Source organism: Colletotrichum destructivum, chromosome 3 (assembly GCF_034447905.1).
Source record: "Colletotrichum destructivum chromosome 3, complete sequence".
NCBI lineage: Eukaryota > Fungi > Ascomycota > Sordariomycetes > Glomerellales > Glomerellaceae > Colletotrichum > Colletotrichum destructivum.
The window spans coordinates 3,952,414-3,971,110 of record NC_085898.1 but is presented as its reverse complement, the minus strand read 5'-3'; the positions used below and the strand labels follow the sequence as shown (position 1 = coordinate 3,971,110).

The window sequence follows — 18,697 nt, the reverse complement described above, 5'->3', positions numbered from 1 at the left end:
GATACTTGGAAGTTGTGCTTCCAGCGGCCGGGGAGTAAGTGGGTCGTCATTGAAAGCTCCGTGCGCCCCTTCCTTCGCGGAGAACTCCGATGTCGCGCCACACAAGCTCCCAAACCCCTGCTCCCCAATTGAAGGCGCTGATGAACTCATCAACTCCATTCGAGCTGCTGACGGACTCCACGTATCTATTCCGACCACATCCCTTCTCCCCCGCGTAGCAGCCACACGCCCCTTCACTTCCCCAAACCACGATCAGAATTTCTCCAAGGCGTGTACCAACTCAGTTCCCGCGACCGAGAGAATCCCTACCTTCTCGCCCCTAACGAACGTACGCAACCTCAACAAGATAGCGCCGATCAGACCGGATCCGACGCAACTCTCAACCACTGAAATACACGCACACGCACACGTCGCAAGCATGGCCAACGAGCAGATCTCACTCCCATACCTGGTGGTGATCTTGCTGGTGACGGCGTTCATTATTCGGTTCCTCTTCTTCTCCCCCGCCCCGCCGCCGGCGCCGCGGCAGAGTGCTCAGTCGGTGCTGCGCATGCGTGAGGCGGCGGTTGAGAGGATACAACAGATGTTCCCACAGGTGGACCGGCGGACCATTCTCTGGGACCTGCAGAGGAACGGGGGCAATATTCAAGGAACGTCGGAGAGGATCCTTGCAGGCAGGATGGAGACGGTGAGTCTAGTCCATCTATTTACGCCCTGAATCCGGATGGGGGTGGGGGATGGTTTGTTATGACAGACGAAGGCACGATGCGTGATGGCACCCTATGGGGCTGTTCATCACAATATTCTTATTTCTTTCTTTGCAAAGCGCAGGCTTGCTGATTATAACGTTGCACCCACAGCCTCCCATCACGTTTCAGCCCCCTTCCCCGCCGGGAGCCAACAACGCGTCGGCGAGCTCCTCGGCACCGGCCAAGGCACCTGAAAAGCCGACGCAGCCAGACCTAATTACGAGGTACAAGCTGCAGGGAAAGATCGCAGCGCAGCAGCGGCAGCAGGCCGAGGCGGATGCCGCGGCGGAGAGAGAGAAGGCTAGCAGGGGATGGAGCTCGAACCGGGACGAGAGGCAGTCGCTTCTGCAGAAGAGGAGGGACGAGATGATTCTTGCGGCGAGGCGGAAGATGGAGGCTAAGATTGCTGCGGAGAAGGCCTCTAGCTGAGGGGAAGAGGTAGGAAGGCAGTCTTGGAAAGTCGCGAGGGAGAGTGTTTTGCAAGCGTTGTTTTCCCGGTGGAAGGGCAGCGACGGGTTTTGTGCATTTGGGATCTGTACACACGCAGCGGGAGTCTACGGCTTCAGTGGAGATAATTCGGGGAGGGTAGGGGCAGTAATTAAACAAACGAAGGTGCTAGGTATGAATGGCAGGATTCTCAAGAAGAACTGCGGCTTGTGATACACAAGTAACGGCTGCTTAGTGTGATGTGCCAGTTGATTTTGGGAGCGACGACATCTGGGGATAACGAAGACGATCAAGTGAAGGGGGTGGCAAGCACGTGCATCGTGGCTGATGAAGCACGAGACACATCTTTGGAGGTGGGTTTCTTATCTGAGTCTTATCTCGATTGTCGCAGAGGTTGGCGGCTCTGGCATCCTGCTGGATGACACGTTCTCTTGCCAATCCGGCTGCTCTCATGGCCTCACCGATCTATTTCTCCATGGTTGCGATGCCTCTGAGAGAGTAACCTTGGAAGTCTTTTTTTCCACAAACGTCGGCTGGCATCACGGTCAGTGCCACGGGCAACATGTGCTCAGCTCGATCGAGGCCCTGGATGGGGTCGAATGAGTGCGTGCCTGGCAAGTAATTTGTCTTGCATGATTTGGGCAACAAACATGGCGATCTTGTTTCGGGGGAAGGGGAAAGCCTCATTGCACTCGTTGTCGATGGCACCGGGCTGCTACGTATGCCGTGCTAAACCAGCCTAGTCACCTCGCACTCTCGACCTGTGGGAGTTATGCGTGAGCGGCCCTGCTCGCCGCCTAGTTGGAGGATTATCCCTGATAAGGCGCCCTTCTTGCGTACGGCGGAAAAACGGCTACGCAGTTCGGCTTGGTTTTCCTGGCGCTGGCCTTCCACATATGACTTTGCAGCCGGAGCATGCTGTGTCTTTGAGCCCACGACCACATGAGGCGACAGGGCCACTCTAGTTTCACCCGCCGAGAGTTAAGGCGAAGGTGGGGGGGCCAGATCGACTCGAGCCAGTGTCTTCGCCTTCAACCCTCGGGCCTAGATGGACACCGAACACGTGGGGGTTCGCTTGGTTTTCTGTGCAAGGTGTGTGCTAAGCGAAGCGTCTCTTGCGGAAACGATGCTGTGTGTTTACGCCGGCTTGCTTCCAAAGAATTATGCGAGAAGAAGCAGAATGGGGGGCGGGGGGTTCCATTGGTTGTTCGGATCCGGCGACATTAAAGGAGGGCAAAAGAACGAGAGACATTGCGTCGCACGGCGTTCAGTGTTCAGCGTCGAGTTCAAAGAAATCCATGCCAGAGGTGGACGTTTCCAGGGCCTGGGCCGGGCTGCAGGTACCCCGTTGTCTTCATCTTCTACAGTTTACATTCATCCTCCCGATGCGGTGGATCAGGTAGGGAAGATCCGATGCCCGAATAATATGTCACCATGGGTTACCTTCTCCCATTCCCGGCGTGCTAGTGCGCATCGGTTGACGGTCTTGATTATCTATAAGGTCCCTTAGATCCTATGGTTGTCCATATCTGATTAAGAAACAAGACCCTGCATCCGCCGCATGTCACAAAACAGTCCGAGGTTCCCTGGCCGGGAAGGCGGGAGGCAGGGGGGGATGGCAATTGCATCCAGTGGCACAAGGCCAGAGCCAGCGACGGCACGCAGAAGCAAGCGTCAGAACCAACCAGTTCGTCTTGTAAATATGTAGCAAAAGCATAGCACAAGAAGGAAGAGATCGAGGCGGGGTCGTCCGGCTTGAGGCATCTTGCTCCTGGATGGTTCGTGCGGGATGAGGGGAATCTGGTAGGCGGAGGGTGTGAGGGGCGAGGCGTCGACGTGGGCTCGCGGCTTGATCTCACTCGCTGCGTTTTTAGCGCCGCTCGTGGTACATAGTGTACAACAGAATCCTATGCACCCGAGATTCGTCACTGCAGGCCGTCGATTTGCTGCTGATCCAACCGTGCCAATCTGTACCGGGCGTACTTATGTGGCCTCAACAATTGAACTGGGCGCCCCCCGTAGCGGCAGTGAATGTTCTATGAGGTCTCGCAACCAGACAAACTGAGGGTGCTGTTAGCTGGGATGAGAAGCACATTGCGAATCGTCTATGGCTTCAATGGCAGCAGAAGACAGACATACAAGACGCTGCAACACTGAATGGTTAGCGGTCCGTCCATGCGCATGCCCGTAGAAGTTTTCTCTATCAGAGACCGCCTTTCTTTTCCCCTCCACTCTCTCTCATGCAAATGCAATGGCGCCATGGGCTATGTGATTGCTGCTCTCTCTCCCCCTGTGTGTGTGTGTTTGCGTGTGGGTGGGTTGGTGGCATGGGCAGCATGATAGGGGCCAGTTTAGAAGCCGATAAGCCCCGCTCCGACCCAACATTTCTTGTCTTTCACATGCTTTCGAGAACGTCCGTCCCTCTATGTCTCCATCTCCGTTCCGTCTCTCACCCAGAAAAGCAGGGCGAACAGTGAGGGAAAAAAGGCTCGTGGGCATGGGCGTGGGCGTTGGCATGGACATGGACCAGATGGGGGGCGTGCGGTGCGAGCTCCCCCGAGACTGCTTGCGCCTTTTGGTATGTGCCACGCAGCAACTTGCATTCGACGCAGTAACAAACGTGACAAAGAAGCCTCGAGGGCTCGGGTAGGTTTTGGCTCACTGCTACCCGTGCTTCGAGAGGTATTATCTTGCAAACATGAGGTAAACTTTCCTCGTCCCTCTGACGGGACGCTTTCTGTCCTGTTGCATCAGACAAGAAACAAACCCGATTACCACCGATGGGATAAGCCAGACCGTAAAGGGCCCCGTTGACCGGATGCTCTGTCCAGCAGACACAAATACCCAAAAAGAAGCCGTTCACAGAATCCAAACCCAGCCTGACCGAAACCGTTCTGCCTGTCTTCTCTCTCTCTCATACACACACCAACCACTTCCTAACCTTGCACACACTCCAGCTCCACCTCCACTTCTTTCGGTTCTTAGTACCTGGCCGTCTTACACATCCATTACCTTGCTTCACTTCCCGACTCTTTTCTTCTTCCTCCTCCCCCCCATTCCCCTCCCATTTCTCATCCTCTTTTTCAAGTTTCTTTGTCTCAGCTTTACCTTCTTCAACACACTCATAGAGCAAGCTGACTTGACCTCGGCCTATCCACCATTTCTGCTTTCCCAATCTCTTAACGTGTTGTCGTCTCCTCCGGTTCGGCACCCCGAATTACAGGAAATTCCTACTACTTTTGGCTCTGAGAAAAGACCCTTGGCGCGAGCTCATCCAAACGTGGGACTCGCCAAGTAAGACTGTATACGAATCTCTCCAAACTCGGCCGTCGCCTACATTCCCCCCAAGTGGAAATCACGGACACGGGGCTAGAATTGACGCTGTCGAACCGTAGCATTCCTGCTCCGGTGATAACGTTTTGCGTCACAAGCCCGACGTCTTACCGGAAAACCAGCGAGTGAGAACAGACCGCCACGCCCATCTCGCCAAATTCCCTAGCAAACTTGGGTTGTTGTGGTCTCCCTACCTGAATAGCCACTACCGCGGACGGACCTACTTTGCGCCTCTCTGGACAATTTAAAAACACGATGCCCCCCTTCCGACCCTGGGGTCCCATTTTCGAGGAAATCACCTTGCCGCAGAATAGAATGTCATCGACTGTCTTCTCGATGCTGCCTACGTCTCTCCAGTCCCGGCTCCCGCCGCTGCGCTCCATCCGTAAGAGCGCCAGCATGCAGACCCTCACATCGAGTAGGCAGTCCCACGCCCGTTCACTGTCGGGGCTCGACAGCGTGCATCCCAACATCACCCAGGCTCGCATCATCTCAGAGAGCACCGAGGAGCACATGAGCCTGGTGGCAACCGAGCACCATCAGTCGTCGCGTATGTACGAGATGCGGTCTGCCGCCGACCGGCACGAGGAGGAGCGGCGACAGGCCGAACATTACCATCATCAACAACATCAACTACAGTTACAACAGCAGCAGCAACAGCAGCAGCAACAGCAACAGCAGCAGCACGGCACAAGCCAGTGTTCAAACGTAGATTGGCGGTTTGCTCAACAAGGTAACAATCTACTCGCCCATGCTTGAATCTTCCTTACAGCTAACATGACCATTCCATAGGCCTTGCTTTGATTGCTGTTGCTCAAGATGAGCTGAGACATCCCTCGCGGCGGCCAGCGGTGGACTTTGAACGGAAAGCATTCCTAGACGGCGTCGAGTACATTCTTAAGGCGCTCCCGAGCGACCTGAACGAACACGAGCTCCACCGACTGCGCACGTCGACGCCGTCCAACTTCATCCCTCCAGCCAACCCTGGCGGCCGGGCGTACTCGCCGTCACGAGGCGCGAATCACGGGCGATCAATCCTCCATCGGGGCGTGCAGACAGCCGTCGTCAACATCTTCGTCCTCATTCACCTGGCGTTACCGTACTTCATTCTTCTGCTGCGACTTGCAGCCCGCACCGAAAGGGAGTACCGGATCTCGGAGAACCTGGTGGGCGCGGGTATGGGTCTCGCCAACGCCATCGGCAGCAAGGGCATGCGCATAACTGGCGCCCTATGCAATGTCGGCGACGGCAGGGTCGGGCAAGCCCTCACGGAAGCCATCGCCTGGACGGTTGAGGGCTTCACGGGCGGACTGTCTGATGGCGTTGGAGAGGGCTTGTCGATTGTGGCACCCAAACGACAATAAGACGAGCTTCAATGAGTATGATGACATTTAACGGTAGAAAGAGACATACTCTCTATTCTTTTGGATTATGGGTTTAGACATTTTTTCGGAGTACATAAGGTCTTCTTTCCTATATTATATTGGGTATGAGGGGTGCTGGGAGAGGATTGAAAGCATGCCGGATTTGGGAAAGATATAGACCATCCGCGGAACAAATGGAATTTTCGTACGACCTGCATATTTGTTAGTGTCGGTTTGCTGGGGCGAATCAAGCAGGATGGGCTGTTCTTCTCTGGCCCAGAAGTATTCTTCCCACCTATAGCTTGATGTGAGAGGTGTCTGAATCTACAGTGATAGAACCCAACCTCTCATGGTCCTCCAATCTGCCGCAAACATGAACTTTGCCGTACGTGAGTGAAGCCAATCATTCCGCCTCTTGTCTGAGTCCGGTTTATAGGAGTGTGGCGACCGACGGGGCTACCTCTGGGTTACGCTTAAAGTGCGAAATAGATAGGCCAGGTACTCCGGAGGCATTGTTTGTCACATAGCTCATTTATTGTGCGGCAACCAGCAGTTTGGATCGCCGGACATTCTGATGCCATCGTAAGACACTCCTTGGGTCGGTAGGTCAGGTAGGTACTCTGTGCACCGTGCTCCGCACAGTGACATGTTGAACGTCGCGCATGCCAGTGGGTCTGTAGCAGGGAAGGAAGGGCTCCATTAAAAAGTGTTTAAGTGGACCAAATGAGCCGATAAGACCTGGAAAAAATTGTTATCTGCTCGCCTCCTGTCCACCTATCTCGCGGTTTCGACGGCGGAAAAAAAGTTCCCACGAACCTCACCATACCATCCATCCCCTTCCATACCCGCCACTCACTACCCCCCCCCCCCCTTTCCATCCCCTCTACCTCAATCAAAAGAATTGTATTGTATCGTCGGCCTTCCTTCCTCTCTTCAGTTGATACTGCCTTTAATCACACACGGGATGTTTCGTCAATCTTTAAGAAGATGCGCTCGCATCGGCGGCGCAAGCTTCGCAACCTCAACCCTCCGAACAACGAGACCCGTTGCCCTCAAGTCAATCGCGCAGTCTTCGCAAAGCGCACTCCGCATCCCTGTCAGCATCAACGCATTGAGACTCTACTCTAGCGAGACAGCCGCAGCCGCAGTTGCTGAACCGGCTGTCGAGACAAAGGAGCCCTCCGGCTTGACGACAAAGTTCAAGGATCTGAGCAAGCTGGGCGTGCACCAGAACCTGGTCGACACCATCACCAAAGGCATGAAGTACGAGAACATGACCAGTGTCCAGAGCATGACGATCGAGCCCGCTCTCAAGGGCATGGATCTGTAAGTTACACACTAAGTACAGCGCATTTTGTGCTTCGTACATTCACTGACAGCCTCTTAGTGTCGCACAGGCGAAAACTGGTACCGGAAAGACACTGGCGTTCCTCGTCCCTGTCTTGCAAAGGATGCTCGAGGCGGATCCTTCGCTCGCCACCCGCAAGGCACGATTTTCAGCCGACGCTGGCGACATCCGTGGAATCATCATCTCTCCTACCCGCGAGCTCGCTGAGCAGATCGCTATGGAAGCCCAAAAGCTGTGCGGCAACACCGGCCTGGTCGTTCAGCGCGCTGTCGGTGGAACCAGGAAAGACGAAATGCTCGCGAGAACGCGGAGAGAAGGGTGCCACCTCCTTGTCGGTACGCCTGGACGTCTCAACGATCTTCTCTCGGACACTCGCAGCGGTATTGCAGCCCCGAACCTGGCCGCAATTGTCCTCGATGAGGCCGACCGTATGCTTGACGTGGGTTTCGAGAGGGAGCTCCGGCAGATTGTCGGCAATCTTCCCGACCCGACGGTTACCCAACGCCAGACGTTACTCTTCTCCGCCACCATTCCCAAGAACGTCATTTCGCTGGCCCGCGAATGGGTCCGCCCCGAGAACTTTGACTTCATTCAGACCATTTCCGACGACGATGTCCTCACCCATGAAAAGGTGGCACAATACGCAGTCAGCTGCAGGGGCTGGGGCAACGTGATGCCGACTCTCTACGAGCTGATAGAAAAGGAGATGGAGAAGCGGAAGAACAACCCGGAAATGATGCCCTTCAAGGCCCTTGTATTCCTCCCGACATCCGCCTGGGTCGACGTCGTTGGCGACGTTGACGAGAGAATGGTGTACAGTCGTACTAAAGCTCAGGGCTGGAGGATCCACTCGAAGCTCTCGCAAGCGGCACGCACCAGAGCAGCCGAAAGGTTCCGCGAAGCCAAGTCCGGTATCTTATTCTCCACCGATGTCACTGCCAGAGGCCTCGACTTCCCCAACGTCACCCACGTCATCCAGATCGGCACCCCTTCTGAACGTGAGCAATACATCCACAGGCTCGGCCGCACAGGTCGCGCAGAGAAGGAGGGCGAAGGATGGATCATCATTCCTCAATCTGAGCTGGATCTGGCCCGCAGAGAGTTAAAGGACCTTCCCATCAAGCCCGTCACGTCCCTGGAAGCCGCTCAGTTCGACTTCACCAGCGGGGCTCAGCCGTCAGAGCTGACGGCAAAGGTCACAGAAATCTCCTCCCAGCTGAATGAGGACACTCTACAAGCTGCTTACCTGTCGCTTTTCGGGCAGAGCAAGGATTTGGCCCAGCCGAAGGCCGACGAGCTCTATGAGTGGTTCGTCCATGCCATGAAGATGGATAACACGCCCGCCATAAGTGCCGCCACCGCTGAGAAGCGCGGTCTGCGCAGGATCCGCAACATTAACATCAGCGGTTATGGATCGAGATATTCCAGGGACAACGACAGCGATCGCGGATCCCGGGGCGGCTTCTCTGACCGCGGTGGTTACTCCAGCCGCCGGGAGTCCCAGGACCCCTTTTCGAAGATGGAGTCCACGGGCTCCGACCGCAGTCAGCGCGGTGGTTTTAACCGCGGCGGACGCTCCGACCGCGGGTTCGACCGTGGGGGACGTTCCGACCGCGGGTTCGACCGTGGGGGACGTTCCGATCGCGGACGTGGTGGCTTTGAAAGAGGTGAGAGAGCATCTTTCTAAGTGTCGAGCACGAGCGAGAGTGAGTGTAGAGAGAAGGGAAATGGTTCCAACGAGATCGGAGAGGTCTGCAACTGCCACCTCTTGACGGCCTGGACACGGAAGCTGGCATGGAATACCTAACCATCCCCCTTTTTGTATTATATCATGTGTTGACGGAGCACGGCTTTCGTTCGACGATGTAGACTCATGTGTCTTTATGTACCACCACCACCACCACGGCCATCGGGATGGGTTGAAAACTTTGCAACCCCTTCGCCGTATATCACTGGCAAAGGGAGAAAAAAGGAGGCACGGGTTTAGCGATGTAAATAATTCAAGGGACAATTAAGTCTCCCAATCTCTTCTTCAGAAACACAACTGGTTCCCAGCATTATTCGTGTGTGGTCGATGCGGTCAAGGCTCATAAGACTAAGGAGTTTACGCGATGTCGCTGCCATACACTAACAACCATTGCATAAATGCTTCTTTTCTAACTCTACATCCGAGTAGATTCCCCTTCAAACATAAAATGTCAAGGCCTGTTCCTATCAACGCCAGCCAGTGCCGTCGGAGCACATGCAAAAAGTCGATCCCTTTGTTTCAAATCGGCTATGCACGCTGCCTCTTGAAATCCTCAACGCCCCAGCAAGGAAGCCAAATAGAAAGAGTAAAAGAGCTCAACACCTCCTCCCTCCTTGAAGAGGAGCATCTTGAGCGCCACCAAAACAGAAACCAAACCAACCCAGACCAACCTAAATCAAACGCTCGCCCTTCTTCTGCTACCGGCCAGCCAAGAGCGCATTCGCGTCCCAGAGAAGAACCCTCTCGTCCCAGCCGACCGTTGCAACCCAGCCCCCGACACCGAACAGACACCAATCCACACCGACGACGAACTCGGTATGTCGGTTCATGATGCCGACTTGCGCGCCGACCTGCGCGCCACCCGGTGGTCCCGTGGGCGGCGCGTTCGACCGGTCGTCCCACAACCTGACCGTCATATCATAGCTCGCTGTCAGCAGCAGGTCGCTCGCGTGCGGGCTCCATGCCAGCCTGCGCACGGCGTACTCGTGCCCCTGCATGACGGCCAGGGGCCCGGCTGTCAGGTTCCGTATGTCAAAGGTGCGCACAGCGCGGTCGACCCCGCCCGTCGCGATTACGGTGTCGCGGTACTTGTTCCAGTCGTGGGTGAGAACCTCGGCGGGCGCGGCGGAGGGGAAGGACGGGCCGGCGGCGTGGACGGGGATCATGGACGTCAGGTGGTAGCGCGAGGAGACGGGCGTGCGAAGGTCAAAGATGCGGATCTGGGAATCGGACGAGACGGCCGAGATGACGTGCGGATTCGAGGGCTGAAAGGAGGCCGAGTAGGTGCAGTTGCCGACGGGGAGAGTGCGGAGGGAGTGTTCGCGGGTCGGGGACCACTATGACGGAGGGTTAGCATGTCATTTTGCGGGGGTGGTGCGGTGCGTGGGTGGGCGTTACCACTTTGATCGTGCCGTCCCACGAGCTTGATACGAAGGTATCTTTTGTTATGGGGCTCCAGTTGACTGAAAAGGTCTCGCGCTTGTGCTCGTGGAAGTTCATGACGGGGAAGTCTTTGACGCCCAGGTCGAAGAGCTTGATGGAGCCGTCGCCGCACGCGACGACAAGCTGGTTCTCGTTGATCTCGGACCAGGCCAGGTCGTATTGCGAGTCGTTCGTGTCAAATCTGTTGGCCGGGCAGACGGCGTTCAGCATCTTGCCCGTCCCCAGGATAGAAGCAGAGAGAGGGGGGAGGGGGGGAGGACAAACTCACGTCGTCTCGACCTCGACGCCCCGCGCCGTTAAGGCGAGGCAGAAGACGCGGCCATTGCCAACGATGCCAAAGTTGGCCGAAGATGCGACGGCGATGCGTGAATCGTAGTAGGGCGAGTACTTAACGGCGTACGGGTTGTAGCCCTGCGTGCGGAACTCGAGCATCGGGGCCATTGCGGGAGGGTCTGACGGCTACCTGATGGGAATTTGCGACCCGTGTGATGCTCTGTTTGGTTGATGGGGGGGGACGATGCTGTGCGGCGTATTGACCGGACACACAGATACAGCATAAAAGCATATGAATGCGGGCGGGATAGCTCTGCCCGGGAGGCGGTGATGTAACCCCGATCTGGGGTACCTCGGCAGACCCGCGGCCGGGACGAGGAGGGGTTCAGAGTGCTGGGGGGGATTGGACGGTGGGGCAATGCATCACTCAGATATGTGCTTATCGGGGGCCTTTGGTCGCGGGGCAATCCTGGACGAAGCACGTGAACAGGCGCTACACACGCGCCTCCTTGCGACGGCGACGTCCCTTTTTGGAAAACAGTCGGAGAAAATGACTATTGAACGTCGAGTGGTGGTCCCACCGCCGAAAGTAAAGTCTTCGCCGCATAACTGAACGACCCTTGATACAGCCCTTTTTTGGTATTTTCCTTGGATGGTCTGCGTAGCCTCCAACCTCTCCATGCGGTCCTCAATGACACCATGGATTCGTTTCTCATCAGGAAGAAGCGCAAGTTGAGTTCAGCCCCGAAAAAGCAGGACGATGGCAGCGACGACGAACCGACAGAGGTAAAATTGGCGATGCTCTCATCTCTTCACCTAGGCGTTGATCAAGAGGTACTGTTGGACGTCCTTCTGGCACACAATGGTTCTGTAGCAGAATCACTCGAAGCTCTGCAGACACCAATCCCCGCTAAGAAATCGAGTGGTATTACGGGCACCCAGAGCTCGCTTCGGCGATTCGCCATGAAGCTGGAAGACGACGACGGAGGTTCCGGCTTGCCAGCCAAGAAGAAGCTCATGTCCAAGAAAGGGGCCACGGTTCACCTGTACGACCCGGCAGATATCGCCGAACATACGCCCTGTACCGTCATCCACAATTTCCTCCCGCCGGAGGATGCGAACGACCTCTTGCGAGAACTCATAACGGAGGCCAAGTCTTTTGACAGAAACGTAACGTTCAAGCTCTTTGACAACGTTGTGGCCAGCCCGCACACGTCAAGCTTCTACGTTGAGAGCTACGACGAGATCCAGGCGCAGAAGACAGACTATCTTTACAACGGCGCCAAGCTCAGCGATGTCCGCCGCATCACGCCCCAACTCGTCAAGGTCAAGCCTCGCGTTGCCAAGGTTGTGAACGAGGAGATCCAGACGAGGATCAGGACCCGTTATCCAGGGGGGGAGAAGCTGCCGTTCCAGTCCTCGAAACCCTGGACTCCCAACTCGGCGTTTGTCAACTGCTACGACGGACCGAAGGAGAACGTTGGGTGGCACAGCGACCAACTGACGTACCTCGGCCCCCGCGCCGTCATCGGGTCGATTTCGTTGGGCGTCGCGCGGGAGTTTCGTGTGCGACGTATTGTTCCCAAGGATGGGGGCGGCAACAACACGGCCGAGGACGCCGACGTCGAGGGCCAGATCTCGATCCACCTGCCGCACAACTCGCTGCTGGTGATGCACGCCGAGATGCAGGAGGAGTGGAAGCACAGCATCGCGCCGGCGCAGTCGATCGACCCGCACCCCGTGGCTGGGAACAAGCGCATCAACATCACCTACCGCGACTACAGGGCCAAGATGCACCCACGCTACACGCCAAAGTGCGAATGCGAGGTCCCCTGCGTGTTGAGGGTTGTGCAAAAGAAGAGGGAGAACCACGGGAAATATTTTTGGATGTGCCACGGCGGCAACGTGCCCGGCAAGGACAGCTGTTCCTTCTTCCAGTGGGCGCACTTCGACGACGATGGCAATCCTATTTGGACTCATACGAGCCGTAAACCCAAGGCTTAGTTTCTATCACGCCGGGGCTATGCCCACCCAAGGAAACGACGAAACGAGACGTGCGCACGTCATCACGCCTCAACCAACCGTCAAGACCGCTTGGGCCGCTCAGGGGTTCACATACCCTGGCTGAAATTGCGTCTTGCCGTCCGAATGCTGCGTCTTCAGAGTCTTCCAATCCACACCGTTCAACACCCGCGCATTCACAGGGTGTTTCTCTCTGAACACGTTGTGCCAATGCCGGGCGTCCTCCGTCAACATGCTGCGTTCTTCCTCCGTCAGCGGGTTGTACTGGTTGGTCAAGGGGACGCCGCAGATCTTGCAAAAGGTCTTTGAGAGGATTCGGTGGGAGAAGGCATAGCGCCCAATGCTGTCGTCGTCTCCCGACAGCACGACCTGGTCGATATCGAGGTACAGCCAGATGTATCCGTTCTGCAATCGATGTTAGCTCGAACTCGCGCGGGCATGAGCACGATCGGATCGGTGGCTCACTCTCTCACAGATGCTGCAATCACACTCGATGACTTGGCCCTCATATGTCTCGTTGATGGGCTTACTGACGACCGCCACCGTGACGGCGCCGCAGTGGCAACTCCCTGTGTGGAGCTTGCCCCCCTCGACCTCGGCTGTCGGGTTCGGGCCCTGATGAACCGGAGGTTCATACTTGGGCCCAAGACTTGCACCGTCGAAACTGCCAAGACGTCAGCAAACCGATTGGAGACCGGCTATTGAAACGGTTCCTACGGTTTTCTCTCCAGCCCGGCAATGTCGAGGTCCTGAATTGAGCGCACCTGCCCTCAGGTCAGCTCTGATTCCAAGGTTCATCGTGGGACGAAGAGTCCGGTCAGTCGTCTTACATTCAATGCCATCTTCATACCTGGCGGCCCGTTGGGGAAGTCTACCATGATGGCGGTACCACAGTTTCCACAGAACTGGGGGCAGCATGCTATTGAGCTTCTCGCCTAAACATAGGGGCTTTTGTCCGTGATCTCACCTTATGGGTCAGCTGCCCCGATCCAAAGTTGTAGTTGGATAACTCGCTCTCGGCGCCCTTGACGACGCGAAAGTCCTCGCGAGCAGACGAGGCCCAGAGCGCTGCTTTCTTGGCACAGACGCTGCAGTTGCACTCGCCCGCTCTCTTGATCTCGGGGAGTTCGACCTCATAGACGAAGGCGGCGCAGTGGCAGTTGCCGCGGTAGGTCCGCTTGGGGTCTTGTTCGTTGGAGGCGGACATGGCGAGGTTGTGTTTGTAGAGGCAGTTGGCTGCGGGTATGAGAAGCTGAGAAGCTGAGGACCTATGAACACTAAGGACAAGGCTCTTTCAGCCCTTCTTTACAGGCACGGCCGGAGAGCTGAAGAAATCGGCCCTTGAGGCTGCTGGATTGAACAAGACGTTTTGTTGAGAATGGGCGGGCTTTACAAGCGTTTGCGAAACGTATGGAGGCGTGGGCTGTTCGATGCGAAGTGTGGTCAGAAAGCTGGGATTGGCCCGCGAAAATCGCCATGTGGACACCACGGCTCCTTTGATTCGAGTCACTGACAGGCCTTTTAGATTGCTGACTGCATAGGAATGGTGCTACGCGCCGCGCGTCTGCAAGTATCGTTTGCGAATGCCAGGCCGCAACTTCGGGGGGCATGGAAGAAAGCACGATTGGGCCCAGGGCAAGCCACAGGACCGCAGCGAATCTCGATCAACGCGAGGTGTCCACGTCGTCAGGTGACTTTTTTCACTTTTTTCCTTGTGCATTGTCTCAAGTCGGCCAGCCAGTGACGGGAGCTGGGTTCCCAGATCCGAGTTGGGCTAGCTCTGCGTCAGGGACGAACTTGGCCCCGCGCTGACGGGCGCTCTCGTATCACTCATTCTGGGAAGGGTTTCTTAAACTTGGTGGATGGTGGCCATTTGTCAGTTCTGGTTGTAGGAAATGACCTTGTACTTTTGTGAACAGAGTGCAACCTTCGGCTCAGCCGAGAGCGAGGCGTCGGGCTTGGGTTAGATGCTGCTGCGCGCGAGCACCGCAGCCAAAGGATGCTTCACCGGCAACGGGTTAAGCGGGCGGTGTTTGTTGAGTTGTTGGAAATCCCCATTTTGGATAAGCGAGTCCTTACCGGAGAGCAGATCTGGCATGTTGGGAACTTGGGACACTGTTGAGATGAACACCCACACTTGACCCCCGCCGTTTGAGCGTGGATCCCCACCGGACACGCCGCGCCGCCGACACGGAGAGGGCCCCGGGTGGAGTTGGCCGTCCAGCGCCGAGGTCCGCGTCTCGGCTCCCGAGGACCAGCCAAGTACTACAATCAGGTAAACACCGAAAATTAATTCGACATGTAAGAAGACGGGGATGATCCGGTGACCGGTGCAGCGCAAAGCGTTGGACTTGTTTCTGCGTCGCATTAGAATTCCACCGCATTTATTGCGTTTCTTCCGGAGGACGGATGTAAAAGTCGGCTGTAGATTGGATCCGAAAGTTGGTAGCGTGGGGTTGGCATCCCACTCCTTCGTACCTACGCAGGCGAGCACCGCAGCGAAGAAACTCGGAACCCGCGTAGGCCCCGGATGCCTCCAGGCTCCTGTCCTCTCGCTCTCTCCTGCGTGGCAGACTGGTTTATAATCGCTTAATCAGTTGCGCAATAGTATCTCCATCCAATCGGTGGAATGCGGAACAGCGTCGCCAAGATCAAGTTGTCCCCCGGTGAGGACTTTGCCAAGTTCGTCTCATTTACGGATAGAGATTGGCAAACTGAGGAGACTCCCCCACACACCAACAAGTGATCAACACCTTCGGTTGTCTTCCCGATTACAGAGCGGTCCCGTACCGATCCCGTCTTCTCCGCACCCGTCGCAGGGGGGGGGGGGGGGGGGGGGGGGGGCAACCTTATTATGAAGGCTATTAATCACTCTAGGAAGAACCCAAATCAGGATCCAGGGGGGAAAGGAGCATACAGTCACGCTGCGGCGAGTCAAGTCAACCCTCCTCCAAAGCCCGCAGGCCTCTTCCCAGGGCGACCAACGTCGGACAGTTGAAATGAAATCGCCGCCACCGACAATTCAGTGAATGGATATCTTATGGCCGTGTTCTTTCTCTGTCACACTCAGTAACCTGTATGAAACAATTACTTGCACTCCTGCAAACTTTTCGTCCTCGACCGTGGCCAGTTGGGTAGTCGTACGGGTCGGGGGAGGCTGGGGTTGACGTACCTTCCTTTATGCACCCTTGCTCCGTTCCGTCTTGGGAGCTGCCGTGATGGGAAATCGTCCGCCGGCAGTTCGTTGCATCGCATACGGCGTGATGGGCTTGGCGACGCAGAAGCAGTCTAGCAGCAGAAGATACGACACCCATGACAAAGCAGTTTCCCTCTAGTTTGCGTGTTTGCTAGCTTGCTAAGGGCCTGCTCGGTTTTCGGTTGACTGCATTGAATGCGAGGTATGTGAATGTCCTGACTTGAAAAAGGTGCCCTTTGTTTACCGTTCTGTCTGGGAGCACTTTGCTCAGCAGTCTTTATGGCGATGTCTCTAGCCGCGAGACACCGGAAGCAAGGATGGTCATGGTGATGGGAGGGGAAGAAACGATGGTCAAGATCTACAAACCACCCTCCCCGCTTCCGGTCCGGCGGGGGTAAATGTCAGGAAGCTTGCAGTTGTCGGCGGCTAGTATCCGGTGCGGCAGGTAGGGGTGGATGAAGATGATAGACCCGCTGCTCCCTTTAACCTTCTGATGACAAGGGAAATAGCAGGAAGATGGCTGCGTCTCCTTCCCTGTTTCGTTTTCAACACACTAGACCGTGCTTGCGCAAACACTTGGCTGCCAGTCCAGTGCCCTATATAACCTGCATCTAGCGTTGTTAGTCGGACATCAGGTTGTCCTCCGACCCTTCTCAGCTTCTCAGAAGATTGGCCTCAGAAACCATTATACGAGCAAGACAGCTTGGCTTGGCATCACGTACGGCAGCATCTCCACTGTCCCGGCGCAGCTTCCCAAAAAGATGGCATCCGTCAAGTCCCTCGTCGCAGTAGTTGCGGCACTGGGAGCGGCCCTGCTTCCAGCAGTTGCGGCTCAATGCGCCAACCTGACGCCCGTCTCACAGCCCCAACTCGCTCCAGGCTACTCGGCGAAACTTATATTGAACCAGCTGAGCGACCCTCGCAGCCTTCAGTTTGACAGCCTCGGCAACCTCCTCATCGTTGAACAAGGCGGCACTGGCGTTCGATATGTAAAGCTGACGGACAAAGGCGGAGTGAATGTTTGCGTAGCTTCTCAGAAGCAGCTCATTCCCAACGGAAACGTAGGTCATCGCAAACACACCTCGCATGGGATCTTGACACTCTTACGGTTTACTGATCCTCGCCCAGCTCACTCATGGAATTGCTCTCTCGGCCAATGGGAAAACCCTCTACGCGTCGACGGCTACGGACGTGCTGGCCTATCCCTATAACGCCGCTGCTGGCACCGTCGGGCAGGCCCGGTCCATCATCAACGGCATGGCACAGAGCGGGTACCACCAGACCCGCACTCTGCTGATTCCCAAAGATAGGCCGAACGTGTTGCTCGTTTCGCGCGGTTCTGCCCCGAATCTCGACCTTCCGACGGCTGAGGCCTCGTCTGGCCGTAGCCAAATTCGTGCTTTCGATCTGAACAAGCTCGCATACGGCCCCATGCCCTATACCTCGGGTGAAGTCTTTGGGTGGGGACTGCGCAACAGTGTCGGCGTTGGAGAGAATCCCAAGGACGGTGGCATTGTAAGTACCTGAAAGGGCAAGGGTCGTTGATCTGCCAGCTAACGTTCTCGTAGTGGTCTGTGGAGAACTCACTAGACGACATGGAGCGCAGCGGCGTGGATATCCATAACGACAACCCCGGCGAGGAACTCAACTACCACGGCAGCTACAAGGCAGCGCGCAACCCTTTGAAGGGGGCCAATTATGGCTACCCCCACTGTTTTGCCGTCTGGGAGACCAGCACCATTGCCGGCGTGCCTGACGTCCAGGTAGGAAGCCAAGTCATACAGGGGAGCCCGTCAGGCAACATCACGGACGAGTACTGCCAAACGGTGCCTGTGGCGCCGCGCCTCACCTTCACTGCCCACACGGCGCCTTTGGACATCAAGTTCCACCCCAACGGAAGATCTGCCTACATTTCCTTCCACGGCAGCTGGTGAGTTTTGGAGGAGGAATCCGTGATTAGAAAGCGATGGATGAATGCTGACACTATTTGAAGGAACCGACAGCCCCCTGATGGCTATCGTCTGAGCAAGGTCGAGTTTGGTGCCAACGGACAGCCGGTTGCAGCTTCAACCAGCAAGTCTGCCGAAATCAAGGTCGCCTGGAACAGCGATAATGCTGTCTGCCCTGGAAGCTGCTTCAGGCCCGTTGGGCTTGCCTGGGACAAGAAGGGCAGGTTGTTCATGGTTAGCGACTCTACTGGCGAGCTCTTCGTCCTCACGGTGCCATCTTAGGAGTTTAGTGAGCTGTACTGTCCTCATCATGGTATTACGTTGCAACGACAATAGTTTTGCTGGTGGATGTTTCATTTTTGGGGGGTGGGTTATAATTCCTGCCCATAGTTGAAGGCTCGTCTATGGGGTTCCACAGATATCCATGATATCGAGAACCAATAACGAACATTGAGGTAGTTGAAGCATTATGATTCATCCGTCTTCCTGCTACGGTTGATGCGAGACAGACGTTGTGTGCCCGAAGTTGGCGAGTGACGAGAGGAGGGTTGTTAAAACAAACAGACGATACATTTTATGCCATCGAGATTAGCCAAGACAATACGGAAGCGGGGAAACACTGACTGGTTGCTGTGCAGCGACGGCAAGCTAAAGCTTCGACCCTGGCATCGGCACCAGTTGCTGTGGATCAGGGCGGGCGCCGTCTTCTGTGACGATCTAGTCCCACGATGATGGGCCATCAGGCTAGTGACAGGACCGTCCGACAGACAGGCACACTTCGAGTACAGATGCGAGTGGAAATTTTGGCGCGGGCATGAAATTCGCG

At 56.1% G+C, this 18,697-nt stretch overlaps 7 protein-coding genes across 7 annotated transcripts; 5 read left to right on the top strand and 2 right to left on the bottom strand.

Annotated features, from left to right (window-relative positions):
* Positions 1-418: 418 nt before the first annotated feature.
* Positions 419-1,178, top strand: CDEST_05302 (Putative ubiquitin system component CUE, UBA-like superfamily; the record flags this gene model as incomplete). The annotated part of the gene is made up of 2 exons (XM_062921461.1): positions 419-688; positions 861-1,178. 2 exons carry the CDS (start codon positions 419-421, stop codon positions 1,176-1,178), a joined length of 588 nt encoding a protein of 195 aa, XP_062777512.1.
* A 2,747-nt stretch (positions 1,179-3,925) lies between these two features.
* Positions 3,926-6,480, top strand: CDEST_05301 (uncharacterized protein). Its single transcript, XM_062921460.1, has 2 exons — positions 3,926-5,262; positions 5,322-6,480. Exons 1-2 carry the CDS (start codon positions 4,785-4,787, stop codon positions 5,891-5,893), a joined length of 1,050 nt encoding a protein of 349 aa, XP_062777511.1. The 5' UTR covers positions 3,926-4,784; the 3' UTR covers positions 5,894-6,480.
* Positions 6,481-6,708: 228 nt separating this feature from the next.
* Positions 6,709-9,283, top strand: CDEST_05300 (Putative ATP-dependent RNA helicase DEAD-box, Helicase superfamily 1/2, ATP-binding protein). The gene is made up of 2 exons (XM_062921459.1): positions 6,709-7,219; positions 7,281-9,283. The coding sequence occupies exons 1-2, from the start codon at positions 6,858-6,860 to the stop codon at positions 8,926-8,928; spliced, it is 2,010 nt and encodes a 669-aa protein (XP_062777510.1). The 5' UTR covers positions 6,709-6,857; the 3' UTR covers positions 8,929-9,283.
* Positions 9,284-9,294: 11 nt separating this feature from the next.
* CDEST_05299 (Putative WD40/YVTN repeat-like-containing domain superfamily) lies at positions 9,295-11,072 on the bottom strand. The gene is made up of 3 exons (XM_062921458.1): positions 10,700-11,072; positions 10,387-10,612; positions 9,295-10,325 (listed from the first exon to the last, which is right to left on the bottom strand). The coding sequence occupies exons 1-3, from the start codon at positions 10,870-10,872 to the stop codon at positions 9,687-9,689; spliced, it is 1,038 nt and encodes a 345-aa protein (XP_062777509.1). The 5' UTR covers positions 10,873-11,072; the 3' UTR covers positions 9,295-9,686.
* A 178-nt stretch (positions 11,073-11,250) lies between these two features.
* Positions 11,251-12,709, top strand: CDEST_05298 (Putative alkylated DNA repair protein alkB 3). Its single transcript, XM_062921457.1, has one exon. It carries the CDS (start codon positions 11,404-11,406, stop codon positions 12,706-12,708), a length of 1,305 nt encoding a protein of 434 aa, XP_062777508.1. The 5' UTR covers positions 11,251-11,403; the 3' UTR covers position 12,709.
* Position 12,710: 1 nt separating this feature from the next.
* On the bottom strand, positions 12,711-14,634 carry CDEST_05297 (Putative CENP-V/GFA domain, Mss4-like superfamily protein). The gene is made up of 5 exons (XM_062921456.1): positions 13,694-14,634; positions 13,557-13,631; positions 13,444-13,490; positions 13,192-13,390; positions 12,711-13,131 (listed from the first exon to the last, which is right to left on the bottom strand). Exons 1-5 carry the CDS (start codon positions 13,931-13,933, stop codon positions 12,808-12,810), a joined length of 885 nt encoding a protein of 294 aa, XP_062777507.1. The 5' UTR covers positions 13,934-14,634; the 3' UTR covers positions 12,711-12,807.
* Positions 14,635-15,597: 963 nt separating this feature from the next.
* Positions 15,598-18,445, top strand: CDEST_05296 (Putative soluble quinoprotein glucose/sorbosone dehydrogenase). The gene is made up of 4 exons (XM_062921455.1): positions 15,598-16,983; positions 17,051-17,437; positions 17,491-17,852; positions 17,916-18,445. The coding sequence occupies exons 1-4, from the start codon at positions 16,684-16,686 to the stop codon at positions 18,151-18,153; spliced, it is 1,287 nt and encodes a 428-aa protein (XP_062777506.1). The 5' UTR covers positions 15,598-16,683; the 3' UTR covers positions 18,154-18,445.
* The last annotated feature ends 252 nt before the right edge of the window (positions 18,446-18,697 follow it).

Coding starts and splice junctions, on each gene's coding strand:
- CDEST_05301 (XM_062921460.1), top strand. CDS start 4,785: ATGCCCCCCTTCCGACCCTGGGGTCCCATTTTCGAGGAAATCACCTTG. Junction 5,263..5,321: donor TTGGCGGTTTGCTCAACAAG/GTAACAATCTAC, acceptor ACCATTCCATAG/GCCTTGCTTTGATTGCTGTT.
- CDEST_05298 (XM_062921457.1), top strand. CDS start 11,404: ATGGATTCGTTTCTCATCAGGAAGAAGCGCAAGTTGAGTTCAGCCCCG.
- CDEST_05300 (XM_062921459.1), top strand. CDS start 6,858: ATGTTTCGTCAATCTTTAAGAAGATGCGCTCGCATCGGCGGCGCAAGC. Junction 7,220..7,280: donor GCTCTCAAGGGCATGGATCT/GTAAGTTACACA, acceptor ACAGCCTCTTAG/TGTCGCACAGGCGAAAACTG.
- CDEST_05299 (XM_062921458.1), bottom strand. CDS start 10,872: ATGGCCCCGATGCTCGAGTTCCGCACGCAGGGCTACAACCCGTACGCC. Junction 10,613..10,699: donor GGCGTCGAGGTCGAGACGAC/GTGAGTTTGTCC, acceptor CCCGGCCAACAG/ATTTGACACGAACGACTCGC. Junction 10,326..10,386: donor GGGACGGCACGATCAAAGTG/GTAACGCCCACC, acceptor CCTCCGTCATAG/TGGTCCCCGACCCGCGAACA.
- CDEST_05297 (XM_062921456.1), bottom strand. CDS start 13,933: ATGTCCGCCTCCAACGAACAAGACCCCAAGCGGACCTACCGCGGCAAC. Junction 13,632..13,693: donor CGGGGCAGCTGACCCATAAG/GTGAGATCACGG, acceptor TGCTGCCCCCAG/TTCTGTGGAAACTGTGGTAC. Junction 13,391..13,443: donor GCCGGGCTGGAGAGAAAACC/GTAGGAACCGTT, acceptor ACGTCTTGGCAG/TTTCGACGGTGCAAGTCTTG.
- CDEST_05296 (XM_062921455.1), top strand. CDS start 16,684: ATGGCATCCGTCAAGTCCCTCGTCGCAGTAGTTGCGGCACTGGGAGCG. Junction 16,984..17,050: donor AGCTCATTCCCAACGGAAAC/GTAGGTCATCGC, acceptor ATCCTCGCCCAG/CTCACTCATGGAATTGCTCT. Junction 17,853..17,915: donor ATTTCCTTCCACGGCAGCTG/GTGAGTTTTGGA, acceptor CACTATTTGAAG/GAACCGACAGCCCCCTGATG.